Consider the following 17,768-nt stretch of genomic DNA (forward strand, 5'->3'; position numbering starts at 1 on the left):
ACCACAGGGTATTACTGAATTTAATTAAACATCTGTTAAGTTTCAGACTGAAAGTATAACAGAATTGCAGAAATGCAATGTGTTTTAAATATTTTCTGAAAATTTCTTGCCTTACTTGGACTGATACTCTGTCCTACAAATAGCATAGTTTGCAGTGAAGTCAGTGGTACTGATACTAAATTCTGTTACTGGGATTTAAAATATTCTTCATAGGCAAAAGAGTTACTGAAAATTCAATATCCCTGACTAGTTTTAAATCTAGTTTTGCAGAGCCCAAATATCTGTTGGATCTGTACCGAGTAGGGACACAATTATAATATTTATATACTTCTGATATCTATACAAAATTTATGTCTTCTTAGCCTTTTTCCCCCTTCTTTCGTCAACTGAGAAGGCCTCAAAATTTTTACAACAAAATGTCAGCTTGTACATCTTGACAAAATTGCTTCAATCACTGAAGTTCTACCTCTTTTTTAGCTATCTCTAGCATGACTTTGAAACCAAACTACTAGGAGATTCACAAAAATATCTAGTGTGTTGTTTTTCTGATTTAACAATTTCTTGGCACCAAATAATGAAGTTTTTGGAAAATTATGTTATTTTTAACTGAAAATTATGTTATTTTTAACTCAGTTTTGGTTTTCCTCTTTTGCTTACCAAGTTGGCTATTCACTGTCTCCCTACTTGCCCAAGGACAGAATTCCAAGACATTGTAATTCTGTCATTATTGCAGAATTTCATCACTAGGATGACAAAAATATGGCAAAAAGATATTCTTACTAAATAATGGTCTAGGAAAAAAGAGAGTCACAGCTATTCTGCCTCATTATCTTTGCTGTGAATGTAACCTTTCATTCTGTCTAAGTTTGTTTGGAAATTGAAACCACACTTTATCTGAAATAAATATTATGTAATAAACTTCAGTGTGAGTTTGAACCAAAATCCCCAATTTGATCTAATTTTATAATTTGACAGCCATATTCCTAGCTAGTGACTCATTTAATAGTCCCATGCACCACTTCATTAGGGAATCCTCTGTGTCAGACCTCTATTTCTCTGAGGACAGCAGATATGAGTGCAATGGTGATGCTCACATTGAACAAAACAGCATGATAATGCAAAACCTGAGAGCCAAAAACTCTGATGAGAAATGACAGAGTAGCCAGACAAACTTCAAAACTACTTTCTGACAAGCATTGATGCCCATGCTAGTTGTGCAGTGTTAGTGGGATAAGAAATTGCAAGAGATTATGGAGGGGTATTTCTAAATGCCTTTGTTTTAATCAGATTTAAAAAGTCAGGATAATAACTACCAAGAATATGGGCATAATTAAAGATGGAATAGATTCCCTCCTAAGATTTTTTTCTAGTCTTAAATTTTTATAATTGTGAACTACAGTGTACTTCAAACTCACCTTTCTCTGGTCATAACAGCATGCCTTAAATTTTCTATATTATTTTCTAGCAATTTTACCCGGTGTTCACCTTCTTTTGCTTTCCACTGAGCAATACGCATCAAATCTATAGATTTGTCCTTTTCAATTTGCATAAGTTCACACATTTTAACAACTCCTTGGATTCTGAAGAAATGAGATATGTGAAAGAAATAATTATTAGCATTTTATGCCTGTATCCCTTGGATAAAATTTGCTTTTGAAGACTTTTTTGAAATAACGTATTGTTATTATTTTCTTACTCTTTTTCGTTTTCTTTTTTCATCTTCTTGCAGATGGTTAGTTCACTATCCATTCTTTTTAGTTCTTTAACAAGACTTTGGAGTTGAATCTGAAATTTAAATAAAATTTAGTAAGCACTTTAGATATACTAAAGAAATGTCTTCAGTGAAATTACCCAGAACAACTCTTAGATGAGAAAAAGACAGTGAGAAGGCATTATTGTAAGAACTTTTTCTTATTATAATGGAATGTTTTTATTACAACAACATAAAATAGCACAGTTTTTCCATTTATATTAAGCTTACAATTACTATTAGTAATGTAGATACTTTGATGCTGCATCTTAAATGCTTGGTTCCCTCTATCTGGAGTTCCACTCTTTCTACTGATCAGCCAAGTCCATCACTATATAATTATTTAGCAAATGAAACACTGAAATTGTATCTTTACAAATAAAATTTCTTTCTTACTCAATTCTGACTTTTAAGCAGTCACTGATGTTTGAGCAGAATTGCATTCTGTTAAGTTTCTGGATCTTTTGATTCCAGTTGTGTTCAGTCCTCAATAGCCTGGACCATCAATCTTAAATTGAGAGGCCTTTTCTCCCTTCCCACTGGTACTGAGAGGGTTTTCTTGAGAGCTTTTTTTTGAGAGTGTTGAGAGTTTCCAGTGTTCTGGTGGAACTCCCCTCACTAGTAATTTAATTTCTCCCTACACCAGCTGGTATTTTGAACAATCTTCCAAATATATAATTTTTTACCTTGGCTTTCTGAACATCCCTGCTTTTCAGTTGCTTCTCATCAGCCTTGAGCAGAGTCAGACGTGTAAGTGTGGCTAACTCATTTCTGCATTTTTCCTGCTCTTTGAACAGCGAGCGTTCTGCAGCAATGCATTCTTCTAATGCACGGGCATCTGTTTCTGATATCATTTCCTAGAGAAGATTAAATTTAAATCCCAATGCAACAATGTATCAGTGTTGGCAAACCCAAAGCTGGAAATACTTTGGGTTTATCTGCAATGTAAACAAATACACAGACTACACAGATTTAAAACCATAATTAATTATTGCTTTAAAACACCATCCACAATCCCTATAATAACATTTCAGAATATAATATCACCTAGGAGCATTTCTGTTCCTCGGTGTGACATCTCTCAGCTATTGTCCATTGGACAGAATGGATATTTATAGCTGTATAATCTTTAAGGAAGTTCAGTGCCATGTCTTCAGGAGGAGGTGACGGAAGCTCTCCAAGCTCCACTGACTGCATGCCTGTCCATGGCACACAAGGTTCATATCCCAAAGAATGCCAGGTAGGTACTGGAAGGCACATGTATCCAAATACAAGCAGATCCCCACTTGATAATGTTAATGAATTCAAACAAAACACAGAAAGAAAATGGATATCAGGGTAAGAAGACAAGGAGGTATGTCTGAAATAGATTGCTTCTTATGAGGTAATTTTTGTAGTGGCAGGTACTGATGCTCTTATAACACAGGTATCTGCATTGCCACACTCTGTATGGCTGTGCTGCATACAGACAGACATCCACAAATGACAGAACTGTGAAGATGAAAAATCTTAATGTACAAATGCTGAATTTTTATTGTTGCAACAAGACACGGTTTCATATCCAAAGGAAATGTATAACAATATATTTCTAACTAGAAAGATTTGCTTTCTGCCTTCTATTATACGACCAGTAACACCACAAATGTTTTTAAAAATGAAAGAAAACTGGTCTTTAAAACTGAAGAAACACTATTGCATTTTCTCACCAGAAAGCTGCAGCTAAAAACTCAATTTTTTTTTCTTCAAACAGTTCCTTTATTCTCATGATAGAAAACCTACTGTCAAAATGAAAAAATGTGAGAAAGCAGAATTCAGCACCTGTTCAGCTAAATCTCTCTTGATCGTTTCAATCTCGTCCTGCAGTTCTTGTCGTCTCTCTAATAACACTGCATTGTACTTTGAGTTACTTTCTGCCTACAAAAATAAACCAAGCACATAGTGATGCAAATAAAAAGGAGGAAAATTTAAACTGCTGATACTGTGTTAGAAGTAGCTAAACAAATTAAGAAATTAATTTTCTCCCTTCTTATAATTGCTAGTACAAGAATACTTAATTGAGTAGAGTTCCTCAGCAACTTACTGAAGTTTCTCAAATTTTTAATTCAAGAACTATGAACACTAAACTTCATGGAAATTTAGAAGGTTTATGGTTTTCAGCAATTAAATTTTCATTAAAAAAAATAAACACAGAGATAATATATAAAAATATAACCTATATTAACAGAGGATTTTCAGAGTGAAATTCTGAGCTTACTAAAGGGAATAAAGAGTTCCCATCTACATAAAATGGATATCACATTTTTTTCTTTTTATCACTACAGTAGGATTTTCATTAGACCCTAGAAAGTCAAATCTAATAACACAAAAATTGATGTATTATTTTTTCATGTACATTATGGTAAAATTCTATTCTAATCTATTCAATCAGATTTTAACACTAAGTATGTGAAGGAATACATTAAAAACACTACCTCTGATTAAAATATATCTGATCAATCTCACTACAACTACTTACATGATATAACTTGTAAGACAAAAAGCTGTACTAGCCTCACTGTAATTAACTTCACTTAAAAATTCTTTATGGTTATAAGAAAGCAAGAAAAAAATGCATCAGGCTAACTATGATGGAATATAATGATGCCTCTGTGTAATTGATGGGGACAAACAATTTAGCAGGAACTGCTCATAGGAAAAGGAATAGTAATTTTAAAATAAAAGAGGGAGGATTAGATATTAGGACGAATTTTGTTCAACAAGGGTAATGAAACACTGGGCCAGCTTTCCCAGAGAGGTGGTTGATGCCCCATCTCTGGAAACATTCAAAGCCAGGCTGGACTGAGGTCTGGCCAATCTGATCTAGATGAAGGTGTCCCTGCCTACTGCAGGAGTTTGGACCAAATAACCTTTAAAGGTCCATTCCAACCCAAACGATTTTAATTTCAAATCTGTAATTCATATAGATGGGAAAAAATTGCATTTAACAACACACCTGGAAGATATTCAAAGATAATACACACAATCCTGTGATATCTTGCTCAGATCACAACCAGATGTTAGAGTTCACTATAAATAATACTGATAGGGAGATATTTTGCACTTGTTATTTTCCCTTCTGTGATAGTATTGTAAAATTAAATTCTGTTCACTTGCATTATGGCAAAGGGAAACAAGAGACACAGTACAGGTCAAATTGTGGAGTTACTTTAGTTTCAGCTGCAGCTCTGAGATTTAATTTGACTTAAGTTTACTAAAATGTCATTTTAGCCTGTCCTTAGAAAGCGACTTTTGGTCTTGTGTAGGGATCAAAAATAACTTTTCTGTGAAGCATATATTAATTACCACTTCTGCTGCGTAAAAATAAAAAGCTCATCTAAACATCCTTAATCTGTTAAGGTTCACATAGGACAGGGCTAAACGTAGGCACCTTTGGCTGTCTCTGTGCTGGCCTGAGCAAAGAGAACTCTCCCCATGGAGAGGAGCAGCAGCTCTGCCCCAGGCTGGAGGCAGCAGCACCAGCAGTTCTCTTTCACACACAATTCTGGTGTTTAGCAATAGCTGACCTTTCACAACCAACGTACTAACGAGAAAAACACATTTGAAGGAAGTGCCCCTGTAATTTCCTTATTCTACAAACTAGTCATTCTGCACTTAGCATATGATTCAAAAGAAGAAATTTAGGGAACCACACTGATGTACTGCTGCTTCTGCAATCACATATTTATACAAACAATTCATTCTTGTGATTTTTTTTCACTTTGAAACACAATGAATAAATGTAAATCTGGGGGTTTAAGTGGTTAAAGAAATTTTATCTACTTAAAATACTGGTTTTAAATTTTTGCTAGGTGTGCTCCCAAGTCTTACAAATTAAAATTATCCCAATATAGCAAAAGCCAAGCAGAATCAAGTTGGCCACTTGACTTCCTTACTGCAGTACTGTATTTCAATGCAGAGGAGCAGTGATTTCACAATTGCTCTTCTAACAGAGCAATCAAAAGGAATCAAAGAAAATATGGAACATGGGAGGATGGGCTAAAACAACTCTGTTGCTGTGGCTATTTGCATTAGAGTAGCATCCTGCAGCTTCTGGTGTAAAATACTGATCAGAATTCCATTTCTGTCTCATGGCATTCCTTTTCCCTTACTCCTCATGATGATGGTTTTTGTAACACACATACAAGGTCTTGCCCTTCCACAGGGTGAAGGAATTGGGCTGGGATGGGTTTGGCTCTCACCCCAGGCTGTGAACTCTAACCACAGCTGCTGGTGAGTTATGGCATTTGATTTTAGCATTACATGTTTTTAAACAATTGTGGCTCTCCATCCAGGAACATTTCCTCAATGGGAACACATGCAAAAATACCAACTCCCAGATTCTCTTAGCTGATACTGAACAGAAACTCTTTAAGCATTAAGATCAAAGTCTGGAATATGAGTCAGCCCTTTAATCATTATTCAAGGAAATTCAATCCAAAACTTTGTTGTATTGAAACTTTGTTTTTCTAGAGCTTTCCTCCCTTCTCCCAGGTGAGCTTATATTACTAGGCAATACACAAGTGAATTCAGGAGGAATTTCAAGGGAGACAAAAAAATATTATTCAATAATATTAAATATTACCAAGTAATAATTGGAGTTGTTTAAATAGCAAAGCTTAGTATATATGATATTTGATGTGTATAGCTATTTTTTAAACTTTACAGTTGTGTAAGACTCTTTTCTGCCCTGAATTGCTTAGAAGGACCAAGAAAAATTTGAAGGACAGTGTCAAGGTAGGAAACATCAAGTGCTGTGAAAAAACATTCACCTGACTAAACAAAATTAATTTTTTATGACTCAGAATTTAGACTGAGCAAGGAGCAAGTATAGGAGAAAATATATATAGGAAAGAGAGAATGGAAGAACCAGTGATGAGAAAAAGAAAATATAAAACCAGTAAATTTTTAAGAAATAATTGGAAGCGGAAAAGAAAGAAAATGCTTTGAATACACAAGAAGAATAGCACTTCCCTTTATCATAGTCAAAAGACAGTAAAACAGAAAAGAGTAATGCATTACTGAAAGAGGAATGCGTGAAATACTAAAGCAAGGAGGAAATGAGGAAAATGAAATAATGGTTTCGCCCCTTTTCCCTTGTAGGACTGTCAAGAGATTTCATAGAAATATTTCTTAGGAGAAAATTTACATTCTTTATGATCAATACTTTCATACAAACCTCTGATTTGAGTCTTTTATGTGTTGCCTTATCTGCTTCCAAGGAATCCCAAATGCTTTTCAGTTGTAACTCTAACTTTTTTAAACTTTTCAGTTCTTTATCTTTCTTTGTTTGATGGTTACTGAGAATATCTTGTTGATTTTTGTTCTCCGAGACACATTTATCCAAATTATTTTCCAGGATTTGTCTATATAGACAGACACAGAATTTTAGAAACAGGTAACTTAATCAAGACATATGTGTAAACAGGCACAACTATTTTAATGGTTTTGAGTACCTCATTACTATGGCTCAGCAAGACAAATTTGTAAACTACATACAAAAATTACCTAAAAAGGTAGCATTTTTATAACTATAATCAATTTTGTCAGTGAGGTCCCACAGTCTGTTCTAAATATGCTAAAAATGTCAGCAAATCTAATACACATAGGAAGAAGAAAACATTTTTCATATAAGAGAACATTTCAAAATAAGATGCCGTGGGCCTTCAATACAAAGCTTGAAAAGCAAAAATTGTTGCTGAGCATATGGCCAGAATTGCAACTATACATCTCCCTCTGCAAAGGTGGAATCGTTGGAAGCTTGTCTTCAACCTGACAGTTTATTTTACTTTACCAAGTAAATAGAAAATTATAATTGAAGGGAAGATGATTGACCAATCCCCACTGAAATTCAGGACTACATGAGAGAAGACATCTGAGCCTCATTTGAAAATGAAAATACTGAAATACTTTATTCTTCTTCAAATTACTTTCAGTGGGTTACACAGGAAAGAAAATGTGTGCACTAAAGAGAGAATCTCTCTAAAATACTTCACTTTTAAGAGCAAAATCTCATAGAATTTTATCAAATGCTTATGTTTTTTGATGTTCTTCTTCAAGCCAGATCCTAAATTCCGTATTCCAAATTTTTACATAAACATTTTGGAAGTGAAAACCAAGCCTGATAATTTATAATTTGCACGGGATGCAGCATAAAACTTGAAAATAGAAGCAACAACAGAAAAAAAGAAATAAACTTTTGAGAATAGAGAATCATTCACTCTTTCCATATGGCTCATGTCTCCTACTCTAACCTGTCTGATAGGATGGCAAATTCCTTCTCTGCGTTAATTTCTAGTGATTTTGTCAAATTATTGCATTGTCGTTCATTCTTTTGTATCAAAGTTTGTCTCTCATCCATTTCCTTCATTACTTCTTTTTTTTCTTGCAAAATCTCTTCAGTCCTTTTTTCAGTGGCTCTTAGGGTGCTATTCAATTCTTCTATTTGGTCATTAAGGGCTTCATTCTGCTTCTCTGCATCACTGTGGATATATTTTAACAAAGCAGTAAGGGTTAGATTTTCCACATGCATATTTAAAAGACAAAATGTAAGTTGCCAGTTTTTGTGGACATGCAAAATAATTTCACAATAATATATGTCAAATGTTTGAAATCAGACAGTGAGAACCTTCAAATTCCAATATAGTCCAACAATAAAACTGCAGATAGCCATGGGGCTATGGGACAGCTTAGCACCATGACAGTATTAAAAGAGTTCAAGGAAACTGGTCTCTGTCAATATTGCTACATACATGGGTGTGACATTTCTAACCATTCTTCCTAAGAACTGGGAACTCTGGTTAGTTTATTCTGTGATGTGACACAAATATACAGACTCATTTAAATATTTCATTAATAGCAATCTGCACAATGCAGGTTTTATAAATTGCTTTAGAATTGCTGTAACACTATAGGGCAAACTTCTTAGATTTATGATGGCAGAGTTGCATTAAGTAGAGTAGTGAGGAAAATGTAGAAGAAAACCATCATACAAGTTTTAAACTGGAGAAATTTAACAGTCAAACAGTTGATGTGTTATTACAGATAGGGACTGGAAGCAAGAGACACAAACTTCAGTGTAAGCCTGTGCATGAACAGGGTACAAAACCCTTCGTTCATCTGGATGGCAACTGGGCTGCTGGGATCTGTGGGTGACCTGGCTGAAACTGCACAGAGCTAATTTGATTTTACACTTAGAGAAAACAGCACATGCCATGCTTCAGAGGAGAAGAACCCCAACTTCATGAGAGAGAGGAAGAAAAGACTGGCTGCTGGCTTGCATTTCCCCTGATGAAGTATTAGAGTCTACAGCTCATGTCAGGACCTTACAGCAAAGCAGCTGTGCCTCCACAGCTGGTACAGGACTAAGGGAGAATGGGTTTGCAGCTCAAGCCACACTGTCAGCTGTGGAATTGTTAGTTTAAATGTTGATCCTAATTTTAATCAACAACCATCCTCAATCATTTCTGTAACCAAGGGATGAGAAGAAGCAATGCATATATATATCCATGTATATAGAATTATTTATTAAAAACATACATTTTTTTCTGTTTCAACTTCTCAGTTTCTTTTGCAAGTTGCTTTGGAACACCAAGGATCCTAACTAGCTCAGCCTAGTAACAAAACAGAAAGGTTTGATTAATAGCTTCAAAAGCTAATGAGTTTTCATAGCAGTAATATGAATTTAGAACTGCTGTGAAAATCAGTAGGAAACATTTTTACTTGTTTGAGTTTTTCCCAGAGAATTGTAGCTCCTACTTTTAAAACTGAACATTGATGTTTATAATTTAAGTGTATCTTCAAGATAAATGTTATGCTTGAATATTATGAATACATCTTATTATGCCACTTATACCATGGAAGGAAGCAGACCCAGATATATTTTTAATTCTTAGTGTAAATCTGTATTAACTGTAATCTGAACAACCTAAAATAACACAACATAACTAAGATGTCTTTATAGAAACCACTTTTTAATCAAAACCATGACTCTTAGTATTTCCTACAGGAGCAATAAGGATATGGCACAGCAGCATGTTTCATGCCTATTGGAAAATGGTCTGATATTTAATATAATGGCACAATTAGTTTGGAATGACAACATCCAGAAGATTCACTGCTCCTTTGGGCAAAACCTGGACCCACACACACACATGCACACACACTCACAGATACATAGGCACAATTAATTTTGTGTTACTTTTAAATAAGTATGCATCTCCTGAAGCTTTTTCATTTCTTCCTCATCTGTCAATATCATCTTTTCTTTGGATGAAACAGCTTCTTTCATTGAATCAATTTCTGCTTTCCTCTGGATTACTTCTTCGCTGAGCTCATCACAACTTTCTTTCAACTGTTGAACTTTATCATTTTTCTTTAAAAATGAAGTAAAAGACCAGATTAATTGTATTTCCCCTTTTACATTTTGCAGGTTTCTGATAATACAGACTCACTACCATTGGATGATGATAACATTTTTAGTGACAAGATACAAAATGTATGTTCTTTACCAGATGAGTGTTTCTTCTATCAATACTAACAGAATTTATTTCCAACAAAGCCACAAATATTCCTCAGGACTTATGACAACAAATGTATTTTTCATGTTCACGTCCTAGAACCAAAAACCTGCAGCTACCTTTACATGCAGTATCTATTTGCTGAATATAGTAAACATTTCCTTGGGTAAACAAAATTCCAGATCTTTTCTGAATCAGTTATTTACTAGTTATCAAAATTAAATGATGTAATATAGCCTATAAAATCTATTTATTTTAAAATTTATTTTCTATATATTCTATTTAAAATAAACTCTAGAAATGCACACTGAGAAAAAAGTTTCTGTGATTTTTTTATATGTTAGTTGACAGAATACAAAACATTGCTTTTCTCATGTTTCATACTTACCTTTTCTTTTGACATTCTTTCATATTCATCTTCCAGAAGCTTTTTTTCCTCTCTCAAACTACAGTAAAAATCAAAGCAGAATGAAATATACTAGTAATAGAATAATCATTACTGTAATACAGTAAATGGTAAAAAAGTATGAAAGCCTATGCTGTGTTAGACTAAAACACATGGTGAATTAGAATGAAAGGTGCTCAGTTTTAAAGCAAGTTTGCTGACTGGTGGCTGGGGATCCTGAAGGTCTGGGTATGTGTATATGGAAGTGCACAAATCTTTTTCTACAGTGCACACATCTAAAATTTGAACCTGATTTTTCTTAGACTGATTTCCTCCTGCAGGGGTGCATTCATGCCCCACTCACCCTTGCCTTTTCCTAGTGGCACCCTACACCCACAGTTCCTCCCAAGCTCAGGAAACAAAATGTTAACACAGAAATGTGGCAAAGGGAGAGAGGAGATGGGTAATAAATAGCCACAAAGACATCAAGTATCAAAGAAAGTGCAGCTGCTAGTGAGACACCTTCTTGTTCCTATGAATGTTTTCACATACACATTTACTCTTCAGACAACTGTAACTGAAGCTCCTCAAATCTGGACTGGATCCTGTGGGAAAAAAATCCTGAAAAGTGGCAGGGGTTATAGGCTAAGCCAAAGGAGTGTGGTAGAAAAGTAAATTGAATACCCACAGTCATCTTAACCTGTATCCAAAACTAAATTGCAATTTAATTTCAGGCAACAATCAAGACAGATGCTGAAGTGAAGAAGGAAGAAAGGAAAAAACAGGAAAGATTGGACCTTGTGGGTGTTCAGTAACGCTGTCCTGAGAAAGATGAAGGAATGGTTATAAAAAGGGAGCTCAGCCAACAAGTTTGTTGGATTTAATAGGGAGCTTTTTGGTAGCAGGTTGGTAAATCCTGCCAAATACAAAACGATCCCTTCTGAAGGTGGATCCCCAGTGCATGCACAGAACAGCTGTGCTCCTGTGTAGGTAAATGGGCTGCAGCAGTCTGTGTGCCATCACAACCAAACTTCACTGAGTCCTCTGTCCCAGGTATAGCAAAGAATCAACTTCAGTGCTTCAATTCATGTTTATAACTCCAGTAGGAGGATGTGCTGGTCAACTTTTGTTGAGACTCATGGCAGTCCGGCAGAACAAATAACTCTTTAAATTAGGGAAGAATTAAGAGAAAGGGACAAACTTCCATAAAACAGTTGTGTCACTTGGAGCTATAACAATGGCAAGGGACTCCTGGGCATCCCCACCCACCCAAGGCAGCCATTACAGTGACCTCATAATGTGGCTGATACAGAAAAGAGGCAGCTGATTGCTATTTCTTTTTTTTTTTTTCTTCTGAAACCTTCCAGCAGCAGTGCAAGACTTTGCATGGTGGTGGTGGTTCAGGTTTTAGAAAGTGTGTGGGCATGGGAACAGAGATCAGTCTCCCAGCAGCCAACCTCATGGAGGACCATCCCTAAGACCTTCTGCTCAATCCTTTAGCAGGGCTGATTTAAGATTCCCTCCTCCATGCCACCACTCCCACTCACTCAAGAAACTCTTTCTTGAGTCCCCCAACAAAAGGAGTGAAGCTTATACCTGGAAGTCTCACGAAACATATTTCTAGTTAAGGAAAGGAAATAGTGAAAAAAAGAGAACTGGGTTAGTGGTGTTGTAATATAAACAAAACAACTTCTCTCCCACAAATAAGAAACTCTGGCTCAGATGAAGAGCAAAGAGAAAAAAGATACAGGGTAGATGTTGTTGACGTACAGCATGTATGATATTTGTATGGGCAGACTACAAGTATGCCTCTACAGGGACTGGTAAAGACAAAAACTAATTTGAATGTCAGCATTTGAACACTCACAGAGTGACCTAGTTTGCAGAACAAAATCTTTTAAAGAAAAGGGTTGAATTTAAATCAATTTTCCTTCAAATCTGATAAAATTAATTTTAAAAAATTCAAAAATTCCAAAATCATCTTCCAAACCCGTTTTGGCAGTTCTTCTAATTGAACTCCTTGGGACTGGCATAATCACACTAAGGATAATGAATGCCCACTTTGCACAAATATCCATAACTGTTTGACTGCCACAAAATATTATTAAATAAGTCCTGTGCAAAATGATTAAAGAAGTACTGCAGGGCTTGTGGTTAGTCTGTGCTGTGCCCTCTTTAATATCACGCTGGATGATCAAAAAAGCAATACCAAATATCAGGAGGGAGAGCAAAGCTGACACTGTTTTCTTTTGTCACATTCCTCACTCATGAGGACAGATTCCTGTGGAACCATTCCAGTTTCACAACAAAGACTTTTCCATCCAGCAAAAGTAAAATGATTTGAACACTTGATTTTCTGTGACATAAACAAAGGCAACACTGAATAACAAGGGCCAAGTTACCTAAACAGCTGGCAAACCAGCTACTTCCACACAAAAACCAGTGGAAGTGTGAAAAGAAAAAATGGCTAAAAAGAAATAAGTTAAATCTCTCCCTTTTGAGAATGAGTTTGATCCAGCTGCCCATAGCCAGAAGCCAGGCAGCCCTATGCTAGCATCCCTACTTCAGGGCTTCCTTACTGTCAGGGAGAAAAACTGGGACCTCCAAAGGTCATCTCATGTTCCAGGTGACAGTTTTAGGATGACATGAATCACCAGTTGAAGACTGGTGATATATATATATATATATATATATATATATATATATATATATATATATATATATATATATATATATCTATATATATATATATCTGGACCCCAAAGGGGAGGCAGGGTGATTAACATACATTTAGGAATCAAATAAGATTCTTCAAATAATTGAAGTTTAGTCTCTGATTTAACAGATGAACAGAGAAGGTTAATGTAAGATAAGCACAGAAATTCTGGTTCTTCCATTTAGCATTTGAATCTTATAATCTTTGTTACATGGATATCAACCTCCTGACTGTTTTATTTAGACATCAATTGCAACAAGCAAAACAGTTGCAATTGGCATTAGGCATTTAAATTTCCCATTATTTTATAGCCCTTCTCTGATGGATGTATTTTTCAACATCATGTGGATTTTATTATTACCATTGTTATACCTCTAACAATACACACAATGGAAAGAAGATTAAACTCTTAAGTTTAGGCATTAATGTGTGCAAATGTTTCTAACATTGCTCTTCTTATTTTATGAAGCCTGATAACAGTACTGTACATGAAAAGCTGTCAGAGGGGCAGTTGTAATGAGTTAAAAAAAGGCAGTTGGAAAACTGGGTCATTAATAAAAATACATTCCATATTTTTCCCTGAGAGACATTTACAGCTGCAAGCTGACACAGAAATAAAAAAATTAAGACAGAGAGAATAAGAAATGTAGGGGTAGTTGTCAACAGAAGTCCATTTCACTTCCTCAGCTCACAAAATAACCACAACACTGTCAGCATTAGAAGTCCCATCATGGAAGAAGTGAACTCCTTCAGCTGCTGTCTCTCAGAGCTGGGATTGCCTGGAAATCCACAGAAGGTGTTTGGCACCTCACAACTCTAATTCAGTGACCACAGGTAGAAGTTATCCCAGCTGACAAGCTGCCAGCATGAGCTTCCTGTAAGGCTAGGAGCTGTAATTAATTTGTAGGTACCAGAAAATGCAGTCACAAGACCAGCTGATAACTTCAGCTGTGGTGCTATTTATTTTACTTATGGCCTGTAATTCTTTACTAGAGGAGCTATGGATAATAGCTTAACTTTTCACTTTCTAATTATTGAGTGACTAATACAGAAATAATTACAAGTGTTGAAATAGTTTTCCTTATTTGCAATGCTTCTACAAGGACAAAATCAGTTTTGCAACCCTGACTTGCATGCAGTTGCAGAGTGCTTCAGTGAGGAGCTGTTTTGTTACCTGAACAAATCACTTTAAGAGCTGGAGATTGGACCTAGTCTTTCAAATAAAACTGTTTTCAAGCATCAGGCACCTTTAATATCACAAACTCTTGTTATAGATAAATTCACTAAAAATTAATTGCTTACTTTTAAATGAATTGCTTAGATGATAGATTTAGATTTAATATTATTTCTCAACAATAAACAACTGTTGATACCATTGTGTAACAAAGAAAACCAGTTCTTTATTTTGTCTCATAAATCAACTCCAAGACTCACACAAACATTAAAGTGAAATGTCTCCTTAAGCCAGAACAAATCCTTGCTGATCAAACTGATTGTTCATTTCTTGTTCCACTAATTTGATTTTTTGATCTATATTCTTACTTACTGAGGCTTCTTATCAATTACACGAAGAAATGTCATGGCTCTGAATGCAATTTTAGCAGAACTGAGTGGAGATGACTCTTTTCCCCTTTACTTTATGACCCTTGCCAAGTACTTTTTGAGAGGGAGAATACTCCCAGAGTCAGCTCTGACTTTGGGATGGTGGCCCAAGCTTTATAATAAGGTCAGTAAAATCCTTCCAACCCTTGTTCTCCCCCTGAGCTCTGAGGCAGACACACCAGCAATGAGCCCAGTACTTCCATATGGCAGAACAGGCCACAAACTGGGAGAGGAGGCACATAGCTACAGTGGGAACACACCCCAAACATGCACTCACCCTCAGGGTGACTTCCCTGACAGCTGAAGAGTGTCAAGAAATACCCTAAATACCTCATGTACCTATTGAAATGATGAAAAAACTCACAAAAGAATTAAGAAGCAAATTTTTCACAGTAAGAGTGGTCAGATACTGGAATCATTTACCCAGTGAGGTGGTGGAGTCATCATCCCTTGAAGAATTCAAAAAAAGACTGGATGTGGCACTTGCTGCCATGATCTAGTGAACAGTTAGAACATCGACTGGACTTGATGATCTTATAGGTCTCTTCCAGTCTTGAACTTCTGTGATTCTGTGATTCTGTGAAAATTCCTGAAAACCTGATGATACTTCAATGCTGAAAGCAATTGCATTTATTCTGGGAATGCTGACTATTCATTGGAACTATAAAGAATTAAAGCAGAAAATGAAATATTTTCAGCTGTTCAGAAAGGTCTGGAAAAATTGTTTACAGAGGCAAGCAAATGGGAAATTAAATAGGGATAGAAGAGTATGAAATATTAAGAGACCTTGAGACTTTTGCTAATGTTAAGGCATATCTGTACGGCTCCTCGAGTGTGAAATGTTGTTGTCAGATTTGAATCAAAGTTCAAATAAGGTGCTAAGTACTCTTAGATACCAGAGAAAGTGAACTAAGGCAGGAAATAAAGTCATCAGAGATAAGAGGGATGCTTCAGAGAAATAAAGGTTTACAGAAACAGGGGAACAGAGATCTGCAGAACCAGGGAAACAAGATCAGATTTCTCACTTCCAGCTCAGCACTAGGTCTGAGTAGACATTCTAAAAAAAGGATAAAGCAGTAGATAAGAAACATAGATAAACCCTTCAAAACCTTTCCCCCTCTATGTTCCCTGCCTGCTATACATATAAAAGTAAATAAACAACATGTTTGTTTTCAGACTGAACAGCCATTAGTCATAATTCCCAAAGAGAAATTTACTTGTAAGCGCCAAGCACAGCTGGGACTGTATTAACACAGTTGGACAACAAGGCAAACTGTGTTCCAGAGAGATCAAGGGCCAAGAGAGGTTGGGCCGTGACTTTTTATCCTGAGAAATTAAGAAAACCAAACAGCAACCTAACAGCAAACTTCTAATACTTTTGATGGAGCTTCCCTCCCCTCTGTGACATTGTCCATGCACCAAATATTTCAGAAAACATTGCTTTACTCTTTGGATAAAACCAGCAAGCATATGGATCTTCATTTTACATCAGTGTTACTATTAGATCACCTGCTACTCACAACTCTGTTCTGGATATTCACTTTCACTGTCTTTCACAGGCACCAAACTCATCCCTCCGTTACAAACATGTATTCACACAAATAATCTGTTTTTTTTCATAGTCCACTTCTCATTTCTTCCCTACATTCACTCACCCATTCTTCACACATATTGTGCTAGTCCTGTTCATTCCAGACTAGTCCAACTCAAAATCAGTATAATTTCTTGAATATTTCTGGAATTTCTCTCCCAGTAAGCAAATCCACATATAACCAAGGCACATCCTTCTCAGTCCACACCCAGAAAACACATAAGACCCAACGCTACCATCAGATTCCAAACAGGGAACAAATAAATAATCTGTAGCTCCCGAGTTTGAAAAATTGGTAAATTAAAAGGGCAAAGGGTTGGACAAAAGAGATCTATCAAACCATTCTGCAGCAGTGAATCAGTTGCTCATTGTCTCATCCATTACAAGAACTGCAGGGCACTACATGAAGCTGTAGGGGTCAGGTTAAAAAAGTAAGGAGGTGGCAGCTCTTACGTAGTTAATCTGTAGAACACTTTGCCCAGCATGTTACAGTGTCAGAAGTTTGTTCTGGAGGAGACAGGAGAAGTTCAAAGGAATAGAGGTCAGCTGAGGATTCCCAAACACAGAGGACTGCATTTGGCTCATGAAATCCCCACATCACGAGAGGCTGGAGCTGCAGTTTTGGTTTCCATTAGATAATGCACCTCACAGACCTCTCTGGTCAGACTCTACAGCTGGGTTTGATCCTGGCCAATACATAAGACATAAGTTTCTTACTACAGTGAAGGAACATTTTTTACAGCATGACTGACCCGAAAAGTGGATTTTTAATCTGCAAGACAATCAGTTCATATATAAAAATTAATCCAGTGCAAGGATGTGCAGGATAATTGAAATAATGCCAAAACTGCATTTTGTATAGAATAGAATTCTCATTTTCACTGGAGATAGAAAATAGAGAATGGGAAAATAGTACCTAAACATATAAATCCTCACAATTTTTTTGGAAATCGATGCAAAATCAGAGAAAAATGGTGAAAAGATACATGAGGACAAATGGTTAAAAAGCATGATACTTCTAAAGAACTCATTTCTGGACTGCTTGGAAATTGCAGTAAATTCTGTATTTAATAATTATTTCAGGAAATTTCATGTTTCTTAGTTATCTCATAGCAAATAATTTTTTCCAGATGCTTTCCATGTTTCTTTCCCACTCCCAGTTTGTTTCA

The 17,768-nt window shown here is 35.9% G+C and overlaps 1 protein-coding gene across 4 annotated transcripts in view; it reads right to left on the reverse strand.

The window, feature by feature from the left end:
- The window catches only part of CCDC146 (coiled-coil domain containing 146), a 65,384-nt gene that overhangs the window by 12,283 nt on the left and 35,333 nt on the right, over positions 1-17,768 (reverse strand). For 3 of the 4 annotated variants that reach the window (XM_059473227.1, XM_059473225.1, XM_059473226.1), the window contains 9 exons: positions 10,694-10,751; positions 9,987-10,160; positions 9,326-9,399; positions 8,041-8,268; positions 6,966-7,152; positions 3,569-3,664; positions 2,437-2,607; positions 1,697-1,785; positions 1,416-1,580 (listed from right to left, as the gene is read on the reverse strand). In XM_059473227.1, coding sequence (XP_059329210.1) covers positions 1,416-1,580; positions 1,697-1,785; positions 2,437-2,607; positions 3,569-3,664; positions 6,966-7,152; positions 8,041-8,268; positions 9,326-9,399; positions 9,987-10,160; positions 10,694-10,751 — 1,242 coding nt within the window. The remainder of the gene's footprint in view (positions 1-1,415; positions 1,581-1,696; positions 1,786-2,436; positions 2,608-3,568; positions 3,665-6,965; positions 7,153-8,040; positions 8,269-9,325; positions 9,400-9,986; positions 10,161-10,693; positions 10,752-17,768) is intronic. The other variant, XM_059473228.1, reaches the window with a different exon arrangement.

This window comes from Ammospiza nelsoni, chromosome 5, assembly GCF_027579445.1.
Source record: "Ammospiza nelsoni isolate bAmmNel1 chromosome 5, bAmmNel1.pri, whole genome shotgun sequence".
Lineage (NCBI taxonomy): Eukaryota > Metazoa > Chordata > Aves > Passeriformes > Passerellidae > Ammospiza > Ammospiza nelsoni.